The sequence below is a fragment of the Amblyomma mixtum genome, chromosome 8, assembly GCF_055824585.1.
Source record: "Amblyomma mixtum isolate Tamu chromosome 8, ASM5582458v1, whole genome shotgun sequence".
NCBI classification, from domain to species: domain Eukaryota; kingdom Metazoa; phylum Arthropoda; class Arachnida; order Ixodida; family Ixodidae; genus Amblyomma; species Amblyomma mixtum.
This window is the reverse complement of record NC_143019.1, coordinates 147,633,516-147,652,490: the sequence shown is the minus strand read 5'-3', so window position 1 is coordinate 147,652,490 and position 18,975 is coordinate 147,633,516. Positions and strand designations below refer to the sequence as shown.

The window sequence follows — 18,975 nt, the reverse complement described above, 5'->3', positions numbered from 1 at the left end:
TTTTAGAGTACGAGTGGCGAGTTAAGACAACCACGTGAAATGGTTGGAATTCAGTTCCAATTGGAAGAGGACATCAGTTGAATGCTTATCAGATTCATTTTACTGTTAACGTTGCATTTTATGTAGTGCGCTTGATTTATAAATGATGAGGGTGGTTTTATTTGGTTCACTAGGGTCTTTGCAACATACTGCCAAGGTACTTTACCAAATGCACCGGCAGATTTTTTATTATGACTATGTCAACGAAAACCACACCCCCCACCGCAGTGGCTCAGTGGTTACGGCGCTCGTCTACTGACACGAAAGACGCGGATGCGATCCTGGCTGCGGCGGTCGAATTTCAATGAAGGCGAAATTCTAGAGGCCCATGTGCTGTGCGATGTCAGTGCACGTTAAACAACCCCAGGTGGTCGAAATTTCCGGAGCCCTTCACTACGGCGTCTCTCATAGCCTCAGTCGCTTTGGGATGTTAAACCCCCATAAACCAAAAATCAATCAAACCTTTTCACCCACAGAAACCATTTTCTACTGACCTAAAAAAAAAAAAGAGGGGAGAAAAGAAGGAACTGGGAGCTCTGCTATAAAAAAACCAAGAACAGAACTCGGAACAAGTTTGGTTTTATGGGGTTTAATGTCCCAAAGAAACACAGGGCAGCACATCCTCACGCTTTCTCTAGTGGCACAGCAATCATAACTCCCCCAACTTGAAAGGCCGCAGAAAGTGCAGTGTATTATGTATGCAGCTGAAAATCGAAAAAATAATAGCTAAGGACATGTGCAATGATTTGTCTATTTCAATTTTTTTGTTACCCTTAAGGACCAGTGGTTATCTTGCCTTCCCATTGCATGCCCTGCCCAAGCCCACTTCTTCCTCTTGATTTCATCCAGGATGTCATTAACCAGCGTTTGTTCTCTCACCCACTCTGCCCGCTTCCGATCTCTTAACGTTACACCTATCATTTTTCTTTCCGTAGCTCGCTGCGTTGTCCCTAACTTAAGCTGAACCCTCTTTGTTAGCCTCCACGTTTGTGCCCCATAGGTGAGTAGCGGTAAGGTAGAACTGTCGCCTACTTTGCTCTCGAGGGATTTTGTTAAACCTGCCAGTCGATCTTTTGCACGCTTTTATGGAACTGTGAAATTGCAGACTGCACCATGTCAACAGTGTCCGACATGGGCCCTTGAACGGATGTCTGGAATGCAGTAGCAGCTGTGAGCATGCTTCTGCTGTGTGGTGGTTCACTGGTCTCCGCACACAGACTGGTGATGACACAAACCTAAACTGGGCCCAGTCGTTTCAAGTAAGGCGGCCTGCCCTGTCACAGCCCCAGTGCCGTTCTAAGAAGAGAAAGATTACCTTTTCCAGAAACTCCCCGTACAGACTGGCCTACGGTGCAGAGGGGAGAAGGGGGGGGGGGGGGAAGAGAGTGTCTCAGTGCAGGCCCACAGAACAAGTGGTCCTCTCTCTCAGGACGGGATATACAATAGTGACAGCACAGTATGACGCATACAGTCGGGCCCACTTATAATGAATTAGAGCAATGGCGGTGTGCCCAGTGCAGAAGAGGCTCTGACGGCCCCCTGTAACCACCAAACGTGCGCAAGTGGGAGCAGCGTGAGAAAGGGGCAACAGTTGTGGATCACCCAACAGGCAATGTTGTTTGTGCCGCATTTGGCCTCCCTTTTTGTGTCGTGCTGCTACCACTTGCAGGCAGTGCTGCTGATGCATTCGCCAGGGAGCTCGCCCAGCATGTTGGCAGCAGCAGGGAGAAGGAGAGCCGGGAAAAGGCACCAGACACAACAAGTGGTCAGGTCTGTTTTAAGTGGCCACGAATGGCAATGGCTGCGCCGGCAACTCTGCACTCAGTGGGCTGATCGGCACAGTGTGCCACCGCTCACACACCAGCCACATTGGCGGCCTAGCTGAAACCTTCGCGAAGATGAGACGATCACTAGTTGCTTTTGTCTACACCTTCTCCGTACTAAGAATAAGCAAAACGAGCGACTACACATGTTCACCCTTCAACACTCGCCAATGGTACGAATAGGCCTAGTGAGTCCGCAAGGTTCGCATGTGTGATGTCGGAAACTGTGGAGAGCGAGCAGGTGCCCAGCAGCTAGCAGTTGTCGGCATCACTTGAGGACAACAAATGGTCGCCGAACATACTTCTCCACCCATAAATTTGAAGTGCTGGACATTTTGGAAAAAGCAGCTGCAACAAGCAAGAACTGCCTGCCAAAAGTGATGCCAACAACCTGGCCATGAAGCGTTCCCCAGGCTAGCGCTCGCATTCTTTGGCGATTCTTGCAGAGTTATCGCACTGCATAACAAAAAAGAGAAGAGATTGTTTAACCTAAGTAGAATGCAGCTAGCAATTCAGCCTTCCAGGAAGTGGACTAAACAAGCAGCACAAGAACAGCGAGGCATCGTGTCACTGGGCATATGCCATTTTCTGTCCCGCACTTCCCGACTCAAGTCCTACAGACGATTTCCTCGGGCCGCACACCAGTCAGGAAGCTCCCTACATCGCCACAGCAACGCATTCGTTTTTCACCTCTGCCAGTACGCGGGCTACTTGGGGCTATATCGTGCATTAAACCTTCACCCTGTAGCTGCTCTCTGAGTTATCTTAAGACTTTTTGGTTTGGTTTATTGGGGTTTAACGTCCCAAAACGACTCAGGCTATGAGGGACGCCGTAGTGAAGGGCTCCGGAAATTTCGACCCCCTGGGGTTCCTTAACGTGCACTGACATCACACAGCACACGGGCTTCTAGAATATCTCCTCCATTGAAATTCAGCTGCCGCAGCCAGGATCGCGTAAGACTTTTTGTTCGTGCATCTTCGTTCTATTTTCTTGAAATCCACCACACACGGACGCGCGTTCGGAGCTGTGAGCTCGTATTGTTTGCTCATGTCGTCAAAAGGTTCTTGTTCGCTTGCTTTGCGAAATGCTGTCTGCACGCTTACCTGAAAGCATCGCAGGTGAATCACTCGTATACTGGAGCAGCTATAGCGCTTGCTGTCAACATTTTTGCGAAGGCTTTCGCCTATCTGCCTATCCACAACGAGGTGGGCTAATTTGTGCAAACTTTGCCACGAGCAGTAGCGGTGATCATAGGCACTGAAACTGAGTCCTGTAATCCACCTACGCTAAGCTGACAGTATGGTCTTCAAATCAACTGCTAGCAGATGCCGGCTTCCTGGTATGGTAACCAGGGGGAGCCCGGCTCTGGCGTTGAGTCATGTGACCATGATGCTGTCACCTGCCAGAGCGGAAGCCGAGACCTGTTGGCAAGTAGTCCGGGACTGGAAAATCGAATATGACCACTGTAATGCAACCAGGGGATCGGTCGACTGACACACTGTCAGCTATGGGCCACCAACACACACGTCCGCCAAGCATCAGCGGTGGTGTGGTGTGCCAATGCGAAATATAACGCATGACATATGTCCACTGAGACCGGCCCAAGCAAGCCGCTTGGTTTCAGAACTCGATGTCATCCCTCGCTTGCTAGGCTTTTCTGAGCATATCGCAGCAAGTCTGCTGGCATTTCAAAAGGCCCTCGTAGGCACAGCATGTAGCAGTCAGTGTGTCACAGGGCTCTTCCCTGGTCATGACGTCACCTCAGTGTAAACAATGCAATAAATTATTTACCCTGTGCACATGAGAGTACGACTGACAACACGTCCTGGAGCAATACGCAACATTTGAAACAACGAATAAGTTGGTGTCTCTAAACACAGCCATATATAATGAAACAAAAGTTCGTGGTCTGCAGTGAAAGAAGAGCACTCAACTCCTTTGCTGCGCTCATCAAAAGAGGGAAAAAATGCCTACTCCACCACTTCTACACAAGACACCCATTGTGTCCAGTGCCATGCTTCACATTCCCTTGTTATTAGCGCTTGTCTAACAGCTGTAATACCATATTTACTCGCATAATCATAAATTTTGCTGTCAAAATTCAATTTTTTTTTATTCCCCGCGTAATGATCACACCCCGAACTTGCCGCTGCAATTTGTCTTGTGCCAAGTCCAGCCAACCATGATCGTACTTGCCATCTGTCAGCAAGTATGGCACGTGCAGACGATCATCTTGCTCTGTCAGCATTGCAGCCTGTCGGCTGACCTGCAGTCACACGGGCAGTCTAAATGCGGTTATGCTTAATCGCGGATAACAAACTTATCTGCAGTAATCTCGAACCACGGTTCACCGTTGTCGCAAGGCTCGCCACCATTGTGGGTTGTGGTGCAACGAACAAAGTGACGCGGTGATCCAGCTAAACTTTATTGTTCTCGCAAATAATAAGCCCTGGGATACGGGAACGTCAAAAATGAATCCTCCTTGAGGATCGCTCAACTGTGCCAAGCTGCTGGTAGGAGTAATAACTGCGATACAAGCTAGTGTTACGTTCACAGCCGTGTAGCAGCTGCCGCCGTTGCAGCTCAGCACTACTCGATCTGCTTGCACACCAGCTCCGCTGCTAAGGCGTCGCTATATCCTTCTTTTATATCCTTCTTTTATTATGAAACAATGATGTTATGACAATGCCATAAGTTGGTCAATTCAAAAGCGACGTCCCCTGTGGCTTCGATACGAAACAAGTTAGGCCTAGCGACAACTAGGGAGTAGCACACCAGAGTGCCGTTGTCCGCCGTGCTCGCGGGTGGCAACATTGCGGTAAGCTCGCGGAATCCGGTGCTGCGAGCATTATGAACGTGTCGCGTAATTCAACGATGCAGCAGGGACCGGACATTTTTCGGTGTAACGGCGGTAAAATGCGTAGCTTGAGCACTGTGGGACGTAGCTGCAGAACGCTGTTGCTGCGCCTTCGGACGGGATCGAAGGCTACATAAAAGCGCCGTCGCACAACCTATTTTGATGCATTGCTCCTGAAACATATAGTGCGAAGAAAGTCTGTTCTTGAAGCGGGCTAGCTACGCACTTTTCGCACTCGGACGCCCATGGGCACTTTCCGTCCACAGACTCCACCAGCCATCTTCTCGGTTAATGACACAAACCGAGGTCACCAAGCTTGGTTTACGATAACCGTGGTTAGCAGCGTAACCCCGGTTTGGCATGCTGTGTGGACAGCAGTAACCACAGCTAGCGAAAACCGCGGTTACCTAAACTGCGGTTAAGCGCATCCACGCGCTAAAGGTATTATTAGTAGCTATTGTAAGAAGTCCGACCTGCACCTTGTTTGAGCTTTCGGTGCTCAAAATTTTTTTGTAAAAAATTTACCGTGTAAAGATCTAACCCCTCAATTTGAGTCATTTTTTTTTGAAAAAGTGGGATCATTATGCGAGTAACTATGGTAGTTGTTTTCACACCGTGTGGCCAGTCTTTGCAAAACAAAATCAAGTGCGCCTGAACACTCTCCTGCACACAATGTGCCCGACCCATTCATATTCCACATTCCGCTCACAGTGCGTCACCGTTAACAGCCACAACTCTTATCCTATTCCAGTAACGTCAGGTGTCACGCAAGGGTCTGTCTTCGGTCTGCTTCTGTTTTGAATTTATATTAACGATTTACCAACCAATGTATGTAGTAATATTCGGATGTTCGCCGATGATTGTGTAATTTATCGCCAAGTTAGTAACGCCTCTGACCAAAAATCTCTTCAAAACGACCTTAACCGCATTCAGGAATGGTGTGCCAATTGGTTAATGGAACTTACCCTCATAAATGTAAAATCTTGTCCTTCACACGTCGCCACAACCAACTTCATTTCCCATACATAATAGCTAACCTCCCTCTACACCAGGTTTTATCATACAAATATTTAGGCATTACCCTGTGTAGCGACTTGTCCTGGAGCACACGTTACGAACATAACTTCACCTGCTAATAAAACATGTCGATTTTTAAGACGTCATCTCCGCCAAGCCCCTAAACATGTAAAGTTATTAGCATACAAATCAGACCAAAATTAGAATATGCCTCACCCATTTGGGACCCGCACCAAGCTTACCTTACAGATGCACTCGAATCAATCCAAAACGGAGCCGCCAGATTCATCCATTCATCGTATTCTTACGACACCAGTGTATCAGCGTTGAAAGCTGAATCCGACTTATTGCCAGCTTTTGCTTGTTGCATAAATTTTTCCACTAGGCCGCGCACCCTCTCTCATCGCACTCGTCATCAAGTTTCCCGACCTCGTGCCCGTACCTTTGCCGCAGACTGGAACGACCTACCCAACGACATCGCAGCCATCATGTGCTCATCCAACTTTGCCAATAATGTTACCAGTCATGTTTCGCTGTGTTAACACTTGCTCATCAAAATATATGTACCCACCCCTTATGTAATACCCCTCGTGAGTCTTTAAGGTAATAAAATGAAATGAAATGAAAAAGACTTCAGTTATCCACTTTCATATCATCACCATCAGCTGGACTATACGCCCACTGCAGGGCAGGCTGATTTCACAAAGCCTACTGTGCATGCTTTACTGGAAGTAGCCAGCCACCATCTTGGTTGTAGTCCTTTGTGGGGAAAGGAAACAGTCTCCCCTATGGAGTTTCGAGGGGTGCAATGCTAATCGCATCAGGTGGTCAGTTGCTGCACGAAAGTGGAGCACTTGTTACTCGGACCTTGTTTTGGAAAATGTTGCAGGTGACGATGACCGTCACTTTCATTCATTTTGCCAGCAGAACATCCTCAGCGAGTGCCTACATTTTGCCGTTTCGGCATTCGCTGTATTCACCTAGGCTTCCGCTTTATTTTCTCATCATGGCCCCTGTTTCTTTTTTTGTTCACATAAGCACACAAATGCACTCAAGATGTGCTTGGCAGGTAACCAGCAGGAAAGGTGAGCGGTTCGAGTGAGCTATGCCATTTTCCCAAGTGGAGTTGTGACAAATGCTTGTGTTCAGTGCAAAATGAGAAAAGGAGAACCCAATCGGGGAGGTGTCAAGTACCTGGCCAAACTAGGACTCAATGGTTTTTAATTTCGCGACCAATAGTTTTATTTTGATTGCTGCAGCACTAATTACCTTTTGATGCACGTCAATACAATCCTTGCTGCCTGCCGCACGACTCCCTCTGAGAAGCGCATTCGCTCACCATGGCCTCCCCGACATAATCGTTTCTTTTACCACTGCCCAGTAAACTCGAAATGGAACATGCTGGTGCCGCCCTATCACCCTGCTTCAAACGGTGCAGACCGTAAAGAACAAGCTCCAGAAGTCTGGACTTCCAAGCACAGCTCTCCAGGATTTCATTCCCCTACCGCACGAAGTGACTGGTCGGCCACCACGCGAACTCTTAATGGGGAGAACCGTCAGCACTCCTTTGGATGTCTTGCGGCCAAACCTGCAGGCATTGATGCTTCTAAAGCAACTGAAGCAGGCTCCACCACTACCACCTGGAGACGAGGAACTTCTGCAGTGGGGGTCAGTCCCCCATCAGCCAACTGACAACACGGTGACCACCTGTGCACCCTCGACTCAAAGGGACCCTGCTAGCACTGCAGCCCTTCCTCAAGAGGAACAGACAGTGTCATGACTGTGCCCAGCCCACCCACAAGGAAGCATGGTACTCCCCACATCTCAACAGGGGATGAGTGTCACCACGTTGGCTGGTGCCCCCACGTGGCACGGTTAATTTGGTGTTGTTGGCCACGCCTGGCTGCCGGGGAGAGCGGAAATAAGCGGACAGTTCGTTTTTGGGTTCGTGGCTCGGCGTGTCGTGTTGCCCTTTGCGGGCATGATGGCCTTCAGGCAGAGTCACCGACTACAGCCCAATCCACGCTCAGAACAAAAACTTAGTACAGTTGTTCACCTACAAGCGTACATCTGGCAGAAATCGCTGCAAAGACGGCCTGACAATGCAGCACAACAGTGAACCCAATCGCCTTCTTTTTAACAATTTGTGGGATGTCGTTCCTGCTGGAGGACGAATCCCAACATAAAAACGCGACAACTGCTTGTTCGATTAGCGGCGGACGAGCAGACCCACGCCATGCTCCTCTCGGCAGCGGAAGGAAAAAGCCGCCCTTCCCTGCTGGGCAGCCTGCTTTTGCAGCCACCATCGGTGACGCATGCCTCGGGTGGCACTTCCAGCACCTCGCTACCAATTCTAAGCTACGAGACTGTTCCCTACGAGACTGTTGCATATTATTTTGTTTTCTGCATGTTATTTTTAAGACCTCCCATTCTGTTTTGCCCATCTAACTCAATTATCATGCTTTGCAGCTCATCTATTGAGTGACTTACCAAGGCAATGTCATCGATCGCAAATTACTCAGGTATTCTCTTATCCCCAGCTGTTCCCAATCCAGGCCTCGGAATACCTCCTGTAAACAGGCGATAGATAGCATTGGCGAGATTGTGACCCCTCCTTATTGGAATGCTATTGTACACATCTTCCAGCATTTTCCCACAACTCTTCCACACCCTGATTTTGCAATGCCTGCATGACAGCGGAGGTTTCCACCGAGTCAAATGCTTTCTCGTAATCAATGAAGGTTGGTTACATTCTCTGCATTTCTCTGTCACCTGTTTGATAGTGTGAATGTGGACTACTGGAGAGTATCCTGTATGACAGCCTGCCCGATCATTTGGTTGACTGAAGTCCAGGATTGTCCTGGCTATTAGACTATTAGCGATTATCTTAGTAAATACATTGTAGGCAACGGACAGTCGGTCTGTAATTCTTCACGTCTCCTTTCTTATGAATTAAGATGATGTTAGCGTTCTTCCAAGCTCCTGGTGTGCTCGAGGTCATCAGCCACTGCGTATACAGGGTGGCTGGTGTTTCTAGCACAATCCACCGTCCAAGAGAGCTGCTTGGCATTGCTTTCGTACGCATGCGTTCAAAATGTTGGCTGCTATACCTCACCAGGTCAGGCAGGACAACTGTGCAGTGGCTGCATAGTTGCAGCGATGAAGTGCTTGTCAGCACCAACTTGACACCAGGTCTTGACACCATGTGCATGCAGCCTGACCTTTCAGTGCGTGTGCACACACAACGAGGCTGGTCCAGGGCAACACTGCACAGCGATGAAAATTCTTCCCCCGCCCCCTGTTGGCCAGCTTTAGGAGAACTGGCACAGTGACTGCTTCAAAGGCCTGGTCAGGTGGCACCGCACACAGTTTCCCCAGTCTGAGACTGAATGCCCCTCCGTGGGCGTCACTCAAAGCTTCCCTGGCACTGCAGCCCTGCCAGAGCAATACTGCCACACAACACGTACCTCGTCACACCTCTGCTCCAGGACCTTCTTCTCACCTTCCTCGTCCTGGAGCTTGGCCTGCAGCTCCTTCAGTTTATCCTGCATCTGCAAGGGGGGGGGGGGGGGGGGGGGGGAGCACATTTCACCCACTGCAGTCATCAAGCAGCAAGATTCGTTAGTGACTGCGACATTGTAACTTGTATTGGTCTGGAGAAGCTACCTAATAAGGTCGAAGAAGTGTTAAAACTTGGTCCAAAATTTTGCGTTGAGCCCGAAGAGAACCCTGCTTCTCTTCTAGGTATTGTAAGGAACATAGCGAACCGTGCTAGCAGTGAAGAAAAGTGTAGGTGTGTGTCAGATGGCGTCGACTGTCTTCCCTCAGGTCCCTTAAAATCTGCAAAAAAATTAGCGGTCAAAAATACGGTAGAGTTCTTAAAGAGTAATTCACTGACTTTGCTTGTTTCTGATAAAGAGGGCGGTTTTGTTGTTATGCCTAAGTCAGTTTTTGGTGAGAAAGCAGCCGCAGCTATAAGCAAGAATTTCGTCCGCGTTATGAGTCATCCTTCTAAAGTGAAGAAAAGAGCGACAGCCCTATGCCAAGACATGAACCTTGAAAAACTCGGAAAAAGTATTGGGGGCTCGGAAAGGGATAGGTTGAGCTTATTTTTTTCTGCTAAGACCCATAAGGAAGGGATACCTCTTAGGGCAATAGTTACTGAAAAACACTGCTGGCAGGGAGAGCTTTCCAAGTTTCTACAAAAACACCTTAACTTGTTGACTCCGGATGACCCGTTTTTAATTCGGAACTCCAATCAGGTAATAGACTTCCTTTCGAGACAAGAAAAAACCTGTGATGCGTTTTATGCCTTTTCCGTTGACGTAGTAGATCTTTTCTACTCTATACCACAGACACAACTCTGCACAGCTGTCCGAGAGCAAATTGATGCGCTGGGTGTGACTGTCTTCCAAAATTCATCTGGGATTTCAGCAGATAACTTTTTAGAATTGCTTACCTTTTACCTTTCTTCTACACTTGTTGAATTTGACGATGCTTCTTACTTGCAGAAGCAAGGCATATGTATTGGTTCGCGTATTGCACCGGTTTTAAGCGACTTGTTTTTAGCGTCTATTGACAAAGAAATTTTTTCGCGTCTGGACAAGACTTTTGTTGCCAAAATTTTTAGATATGTTGATGATTATCTTGTTGTTTTAAAAAGTGTGACGCCTGATGGAAGAGATGACATTGTGCAGAGTGTTTTTAGTGTTTTCCAAGAACGTGGTAAGGGTCTGAGTTTTACTCGTGAGGTTCCTGATGAGGGTTGCTTACGTTACCTTGACCTCAGCATTAGCTTTAGTAGTAGCTCACTATGCTGGACATACTTCCCTCGTTCAAAAAAGCCTGTTCTTAGCTATAATTCGGCCCATTCGAGAACCGTAAAAAGAGGGATAGCACTGAACTGCCTAAGAGCCGCTCTTCAGAAGTCTTGTGATCACAAAGTGAACGTGAGTGTTGAGCAGCAGGTCCTCCGTCTGCGTAGCGCTGGCTTCCCTGACAGCTTACTCGCGTCTGTCGCTGAGAGCCTTATTAAAGAGCTCCGACAGGGACGCAAGACAGCAGGCTGCTGCAATGACAGCCTGGGGGGACGTCCGGTGCCTGTGCCCTACATGCACAACTTGTCCCATCGCCTCAAAAAGGCCGCGGGAAAGTGCGGCATCCCTGTCGTTTTGACAGCCCCACAAAAGCTGTCTAGGATGTGCCGAATGGTCAGCAATGCTTACCAGGCAAAAACCTGCGCAACAAAACACGCCACGCGGTTTGTGAACTGCACCATCGGTGTAGTGTATCTTATCCCACTGACCTGTGGTAAATGTTATATTGGCCAAACAGGCCAGTGCCTGAACGAAAGGCTACGAAAACACCGGACTACAGTCGCAGCTCTGATGGCGGGGGGCCATTTGGCCGCACATTGCCGCAAATGCATAGTAAAAACAACAGGCGGTAATGAAGAAAAATGCGTTCCACTCTTTAGCGACACGAGAGTGCTGAGGCGGCTTCATAGGCAGGGTGATAGGGAGATATTTGAAGCTTTTTGCATTGATAAGGCAGGGGACAAGTGCGTGAGCACACCCTCAGTAGCCCTCACGAAAAAAGAGATAATGTATTTGTCAAAAAACTTGCGCGTCAATTTGGTTTAAATGTTTACTCTTTGTTATGACAACCTGCTTCGTGATAAAGAGTAGGGGGCGGGGGTACAGTCTCCTGAGCATGCGCTGAATAGAAGTGTAAAAATCTGTTATGTGTGCATTAAAACGTCAGTTGAAGTCTAGCGTGCTGTCCCGTCGGTTCCTTTTGTCGCTGTCCTTGTGCTTTCCACGCTAGTTGCAATGTCGCAGTCACTAACGAATTCACACCAACTAGCCCAACTGTCTTCCATGATCAAGCAGCAAGACAGTCTCAAATGTGCCGCTTTACACAGCTGCCAAGTACTTTTCCTCACAATGGTAGGCTATTAATCCCCGCAAGAAATGTCTCACACATGCCCTGTTTCCTCACTTAGCCCGAACAACTGCACACACTGTCAGGACGAATGTTCTCTGTAGAGCTGCAGAGAAAAGGCTGCTGCCGCCACACACTGTCGCTGTGTTTGCACGAAGGAAAAATCCCACCCCCTCATGCAACAACCTGCATGCAGGTGAACAGTGGACACACCCCTGAGACAGGCAACATGCAAAAACACTGACCTGCAATGCTGTGGAATAGGCAGCCTGCTTAGCGAGTTCCACACAGAGGCAGTGCAAAAGACAGTGCTCCTATTGCTAAGGCTGCCACACGGTGCACGCTTTTTCAGCTGGTAATGCCTAAATCTGATGCAGCCGAAGAACACGGTCTCCTCCTCTAACCCACATCTGAAGGGAGGCCAGTACCTCGTCAGGTAGGAAAAAGCCACAACACTCTTGTCTTCTGCCGAGAGAAGCGACCCATCCCCAATAAGGACGCACAATGCTGGGTCCATTCTACCTTGGGCAATTGGGATGCACTGCGGTCACAATCGAGCATTTGGCTGGGCACCACTGAATGCACTGCCTAGTCCCAGCATGAGCCCTGGCCCAACCTCACCACAGTTTCCATCCTCCCCTTCCCTCTGTGCGAGAGACACCACTTCCCCCTCCAGCTGTGCAGGTGCCCCCACACGGGTGTGCAGCAGCAGCAGACTACCTCGTTCACAATGCTGGGCAGCGTCCGCTCAATGCAGGAGAAGGCAAACTGCATGCCACATACCTCCGACGTCGTCTGCACAGAGAGAGAAGAGAAGAGAGAGGGCTCTAACACAGCCTTTGTGGTAGCCACTTTCTTTGCTCTAAAAACTGTCCCATTTGAATTTTAATGCAACACAAGAGAAAAAAAAAAACAATTAAATAAATGCTTTCACACATACAAGATTGAACTGCATGTTGCAACAGAAACTTTTTATTTGCCAAGAAGAAGATTTACTATAACAAGTGAGCAAATGCCTGTAAAAACATGCTTGCGTTAGAAAAAAATGTTACAAATTTTCCAAGATATGCAAAATGTTCGGTACTTCATTGGCCACTATCTGTGCAAAAATCAAACTTTATCTAGGACAGTACTGTTGCTACCAAACAGCTGCCAGCCGTATAGCTGGGTGCGGGAGCGTGGCCGCCTGTCTCCCAGGCTGGTTCCTGTTCATCATCAGCCCAGCTACGCCACAAATGCCGTATCTCTCTCCAATCAGCCCTGTCCTGTGCAGCCACCCTATCATCTTAATCTCACCTGCAGGCCACATCTGCCGCCCTCTTCCCTTGGAATAAATTCTCTGCCCCTTGAGGCCCATCCTTACATGCCCCCATGTCAGAACTGAATCACAATGGAAAAGCACTATTTTCAGAATCGCTGCTGTTTGGGTCAATAACATCAACTGCAGACAGAGCCAAGTCCTGAGATTTCCAATATTTTAGTGTGCATGTCACGCATGTGGACGTTGCCAAGCGACTTTCACGCTGCTGCATCTTCATTCAATAAACATCCCGTTACAGGAAAACAACAACTACATTTCTCAACAAAATTTTGTTACACAAAGTATACACAAAGATTCTTGGAAGCTGTAAAGATTTCCTTTGCAGCAGTATGGCTCCTTACATCTACACAGCGTAAAGACAAAACACGGACAAGTAAGGAAAGCGTTGACTTCAACAAAACTTTTTTGCCGCGCACAGCAATAAAGCAAAAAGGAATAATTACTATGTGTCTCTCCCTCCCTCCCCTCCTCCTACACCAGAAGGCCCAACATTCGGCTCGACTAAATACACCGTAACCCACGCACGTGCAACAATGACAGGGAACAAGTTGCGCTCTATCTGGCATTGCACCGGGACCCATCTCCCACGAACAGGCAAGCAAAACAAAGGCTAAAAAACTAACGCACGAAACCAAGCGGCACAGAATTAAATCCACACATTCCTGACTCACTACAGGTTACATTCCTAAAAATTCGCACTCTTTTTCATTCAAAAACACCGGTGGCATGCTCACACAATCGTCTGCTCCCTCAGCAATTTCACATAATCATCATCATCATCAGACTGACTACGCCCACTGCAGGGCCTCTCCACTTAAGCTTGTCCTTTTCCCAGTTGTGGCCACCGTATCCCAGAAAACTTGTTAATCTCATCCACCCACCTAACTTTCTGCCCCCCCCCCCCCCCCCCCCCCTGCTATCTGTTTGCCTTCTCCTGGGATCCACTCTGTTACCCTCAAGGGGATTCTGGTGTGGTTGGTTCATGCTTTAAGAAACAGAGCGCAATGGAATGAGGAGGGACCACACAAGCCTCCGCCACTGTGTGCACGTATATTTGTGAACCACCAGGGTTCTGTCGATCATCTTCCTTGCACTGTTCGCACTCATGGCAGTGGGTGCCGAGATGGCACTGATCATATGTTCCTTCAGCCTTTTAGGCTCGGCCACAGGGCAATGGTACTGAATAAACCACATTTTTTGAGCACCCTACACACGGTCTCTGGTGCCTAACAATGCAGTCACTGTTTGAAACATCGGTGGAATTCACCTTCCTGCACAACTCTGAAGCAGTTTATCTGGTGCAGAAAACACCACACGCACCCCTGCTTTCGTGCCCAATTCTTCTGAGGTTGTGGGTGTCTTCACCTGATCAGCCCCACCTTTGTCTGAATCATGCTCGTTGCTGTCTCTGAGCATGCCACACCACACAGACCTTTCCAACCTGACTGTTGTGGGAGGCAGACTCCCATAGATGCTCACGAGATTCCGCCCGGGGCGTCACACAAGCAGGACTTCACAGTAGCCCGCTGCTCCACTAGTGTGGAGTGTGCTGAACCAGAAGAGAGCACGGGTTCGTTCCCTCGCGGTGCGTAGGCCCAACACACGTGGTCAAGACAAAAGTAAATTGTTTACAGCAACTTCATGCGCCAAGGTGAGTGGTTCAGGACACACTGATCACTCTGACAATATGCTGAGCATATCAGCGTGATCGCACAGATCTTGTGTGCTGGTCATATCAAGGTAATCAACTACATCAGAAAATGCCTGCCACATTTGACCCTCTACACCTGCATTCCAAGTTCACGGTCTTGTTCCACTAGAAAAAGGTCAAAACAGGACAACGCAGGAGCCAAAGCATATTCCGTTTTTTTGACTATCGATGTTGCCTTCCCAAACTGCAAAAGTGGGTTTCAGGTATGTTGCAAGCAATCCCAGAAATTTATCCGCTGATAAACCACTACTGTTCTGGAATAATATTACACCTTGGTCATATCTATGCAGTTCCTGATGCTGGTCAACAAATTGGCCAGAGAAATAGAAAAATAAAGAACTTTTATGTCAACTGAGAATGCTGACAGGTTAGCCTTAGGCCTTCCCTTCAGGAATCTGATCACCTCATCAAGAGCATTTTACTTTAAAAAGGTTGTCAGTAGTGAGACAGTTCAAATCCAGCTGCAGGATCCCTGCAAGAGACTTTTGCCAAGTCCCGTTTTCAGAGATAATAACCCTCAAAGGGCAATCCACCTTAAAGGGTCCCTGAAACGGTGTCCATGTAGGCAAAGAGAAGTCGAAGTATTGATAGACACTGAACGATCCATCATCCTACCGCAAAAATTTTTGATCTACCTTGTGCGGAACCAGAGATAATGGCTATTAAAAATGACCACCGGCCTTTTCCCTCTCAACTCGTACCCCGGCGCGAACCATAAAAAAATAAAGATTACAGACCGGGATCATGCTCCGCCCACAAATAAGTCATCGACGAGATCGGTTTGTTTACTTCCGGTTGACACGCTCTTTCACTCGCTAGCTCGCTTTCCCGCTGTCTGCTGTGTTCACCTGTGTCTCGAAACAGTCGCTGCGGCTTCTCTCGTACTATGGACCCCGAGCTGAAGGAACGACTTTTGCGGATGAGTGCCGAAATGGGATTTCAGCCTTAAGGCGGGGACATATGTGCGAAAAGTGTGTGCGATTCGCTGCGGCGCGCCGTTGTGAACGACGTCGTAACGACCGATCGCAGCTCGTCGCCTGCGTCCAACCTCCTGGATGTCAACGACGAGCCGCGCGCGGAAAACGCAACGACGGGAAGCGGGAGCCAATACAAGCGCGGAGAAGGGCAGCGTCGTGATGCCGTACAGCACGCTCCTCACGGCGCTCGGGGCCGAGCCACGCCAGGCCGGCCTGCCAGCCTTGATGCCAGCCGCCGGCGACTGAAAAACGCGCTAGTATTGTTTGTTCTCGTCCATAGCAAGCCCTTGGATAGATGCATGTCAAAAATGCATCATTTCTGATGATCGCTGGCCAATACCGAGTTGCTTGTAAAAGTGATGACTGCGATACAAGCAAATTTCATCCCACAGCCGCTTTGGTGCTAGGTGCGGTTCGCCTGCCGTCTTCTAGTTCCGTTGCTGAAAGCGTCGTGGAAATCGAACATATCTTTTTATAATGGGACGAATTTGCAGTAAAGCGATGTGAAGAGTAGGCCTTTTATTATAGCGCAGGCGACTTCCGAAGCGCCGTCAGCTGTGGCTTCTATGCGAAACCAGCTAGGCCTAGCGACGACTAGGGCAGCCTGGTACCAGCGCGCAGTTCGTCGCGCGGCGTTGCCGCAGGCGGTGTCGTTGCCGAAAGATCCACTTTTGCACAGGCATGTTGTCGTTGCCCGAATCTAGGAAGCATCCTGTCTGGTATCATGGCTGTTTTGTATTTTCTTGTGCGAACGTGAGGTAGGCCGAGCATGCCGGCCGGCCGGCCAGCCTGGATCCCGTCTGCCGGCGTCATAAAAATGAGCTAAAGTGTGTTCTTGACGTAAATAATAAACCCTTGACGTAAATAATAAATAATAAAATTTGTAATTTTTGCGGATCGCTGACCAATACTGAGCTGCTGGTAAAGGTAACGACTGTGATACGAGCGAATTTCTTGCCACAACCGTCTCGCAGCTGCCGCTGGCCCGACGTGGGGTCCAGCTCGCCTGGCGCCCGCTCCCTGCGCTGCTGAAGGAGTCGCGGAAAGTGACCATACTATTGTGACCAATGAATTCCCAGGTTCCGGCAAGCTTGCTCGAAATTAGTTTTGTGTTCTAATAGCCTTTCGTTCATGCACCTGCCAGTCTGCCCAATGTATTGTTTACCACATGCCACTGGCAACGAATAAACAAGGCCTTCGGTGCACTCCACAAAGGGGGTTCGATGCTTTATCGTGCATCCCTGCTTCTTTTTGATCGGGTCTGAATTGCAGAGATTGCCCTTCAACAAGTTGTGCACCTGTTTTCCAAAAATGCAAAGCTTTGGCTAATCACAAAGACCAGTTAGTCCGGGAAATAATCGAGGCAGCTTCGATAGCGAGTCTGCGCGACGATTGTGTCAGCACGCCGTCTGTTGCTTTGACTAAGAAAGAATTTGAAATGTTAAAACTGTGATTATGAACCTCTGTGATTATTTATCGTTTTTTTTTTTTTTTTTTGGACGCTTGAACGATATGGTTGTGACGCATTTGTGTTTTTTTTAGGGGGAGAAGAAGGTATAAGAAGCAGTGTTTCTTCGAAATAAAAACCAGTTGTAAGTCAGCGCTTGTCTCTTGTCCCGGTGTTTTGCGCTGTTCCGTCAAAAATGAATAACCAACATGCCCAAGCTGCTGTCATGGCCCAAAGTGGTTGCCTGGCAGAGGAAGAACAAAGAGGCTAAGGGCCAAGCGCGCAGCGGAGACGCCAGAGCAACGAGAGGAACGCGGCATCGCCAGGAGGCTGAGCGGCGTGCCGGGGCCTCTCAGCAGCAGCCCCAAGACGATGTCAAGACTCGCCGATCGACAAACTATACGGTGACACTCAGTGAAGGTGCCAGTGCGACTCGGGCCCACTTTGTGCACCATCCGTTTGGGAATGTGTGCGACATGTGTGAAAGACTTGACGCCAGTAAGCAGCGAAAGGTGTGAAACAACGTTGAGTGGGGCGAAGAAGGGGGAGCCATGACGAGGGTCTGCACCAAGTGCAAGAACCCCTCTCCTTAAGCAACGAACCTGTCACCACCTGGCTTTCGAGGCGTCCACTGTTCCATGAGGGCAGTTAGGCACCTTCCCCACCGAGATGTGGACACCATAGCAGAGCTAAGCCACTGCCAATTTTTTATCTAGTTTCTTTTTCTTCTGTCTCTTGGCATCAATTTCATCTGGAATAAGGCTGAATTTGACTGCCTTAACTGCCGAGCTTCATGCTTCTTCTGTTCCTCGAGGTACGCCTGGTATACCAGTTCCATGCAGCTGAAGCAGACATCCACAGCTCCTTCCCTACAGCATCACGCACAACAACACAGGAGAGATTTCCTTCACGTTTTCAATGGAGACTGGTGATTAATGCTAAATTCCCTTTCAACAGTAGCTTGCCCAGGACTTTAAAATATAGAGTTAACTGCGCAACAGAGTTAGGACACCAGGGAGACACATTCGCCACACTTAGAAGCGCTGTCAACTATTTAGAAATGAACCAACCAGCCTGGCAAATCCTTATGCAACTTAAAATAGGCAGCACTTCGAGCACACCCCACAGGTTTGAGCATGAAGTACAGTCGACGACCGAAAATTCGGACGCCTGATTTTTCGGACATGCTTGATTATTCGGACTTTTTCGCGGCACCGCGACATGGCCCATAGAGCCAATGTGTAAGAGCGCTTGAAATTTCGGACGCACCGCAACTGACCACTCGATTTTTCGGACCTCGTTCGCACTCGCCGCCAGTACCCAAGCCGCCATATAATGTGTACAGTGGAACCTCATTAATTCAGACTGCAGGAGATATCGAAAACTTGATCAAACAAAACGAAACTCAAGCTTAAAGGGAGTCTCTTGCGACGCTGAAATTCTGCGCGAGTCGGCACATTGCGCTCGCGTGTTTTCGAATTCGTGCTGTCCTTGAATGTCTTCCGCCGCACGAACTTGAACCGTAGTCTGAGTTCACGGAACTCATCTGTGCCGAGTCTTTAGTCCCGAACACGGAACGCGAATACGATCGCGGAGCGCTTGATCGCGGAGGCTACGCGCACGCCGTGGCCTCCGCGATCGAAGCGCGCTTCGGGCGCGCCGCCCGATCTTATCGCGCCGCCGGATCTTATCGCGGCCGCGATCTGCTCCGGCGCTGCGCCGTTCGCGGAGGTCACGCGCGCGCACCGGAGCTTCCAAGTGCCGTCTATGGATGGCACCGTGATCATTATCATCAACATTTTTCTCGGTCGCGATTTTCCGCTGTTCACATCGGCATCA

The 18,975-nt window shown here is 49.0% G+C and overlaps 1 protein-coding gene across 9 annotated transcripts in view; it reads right to left on the bottom strand.

The window, feature by feature from the left end:
• LOC149334738 (uncharacterized) overlaps nucleotides 1-18,975 on the bottom strand; it is a 148,400-nt gene that overhangs the window by 20,483 nt on the left and 108,942 nt on the right. For 4 of the 9 annotated variants that reach the window (XM_089555356.1, XM_089555357.1, XM_089555361.1 and 1 more), the window contains exons 12-14: nucleotides 12,401-12,475; nucleotides 9,205-9,288; nucleotides 1,355-1,384 (exon numbers count right to left, since the gene is read on the bottom strand). In XM_089555356.1, the coding sequence (XP_089411482.1) occupies nucleotides 1,355-1,384; nucleotides 9,205-9,288; nucleotides 12,401-12,475 (189 nt within the window). The remainder of the gene's footprint in view (nucleotides 1-1,354; nucleotides 1,385-9,204; nucleotides 9,289-12,400; nucleotides 12,476-18,975) is intronic. The other 5 variants (XM_089555359.1, XM_089555358.1, XM_089555363.1 and 2 more) reach the window with 5 other exon arrangements.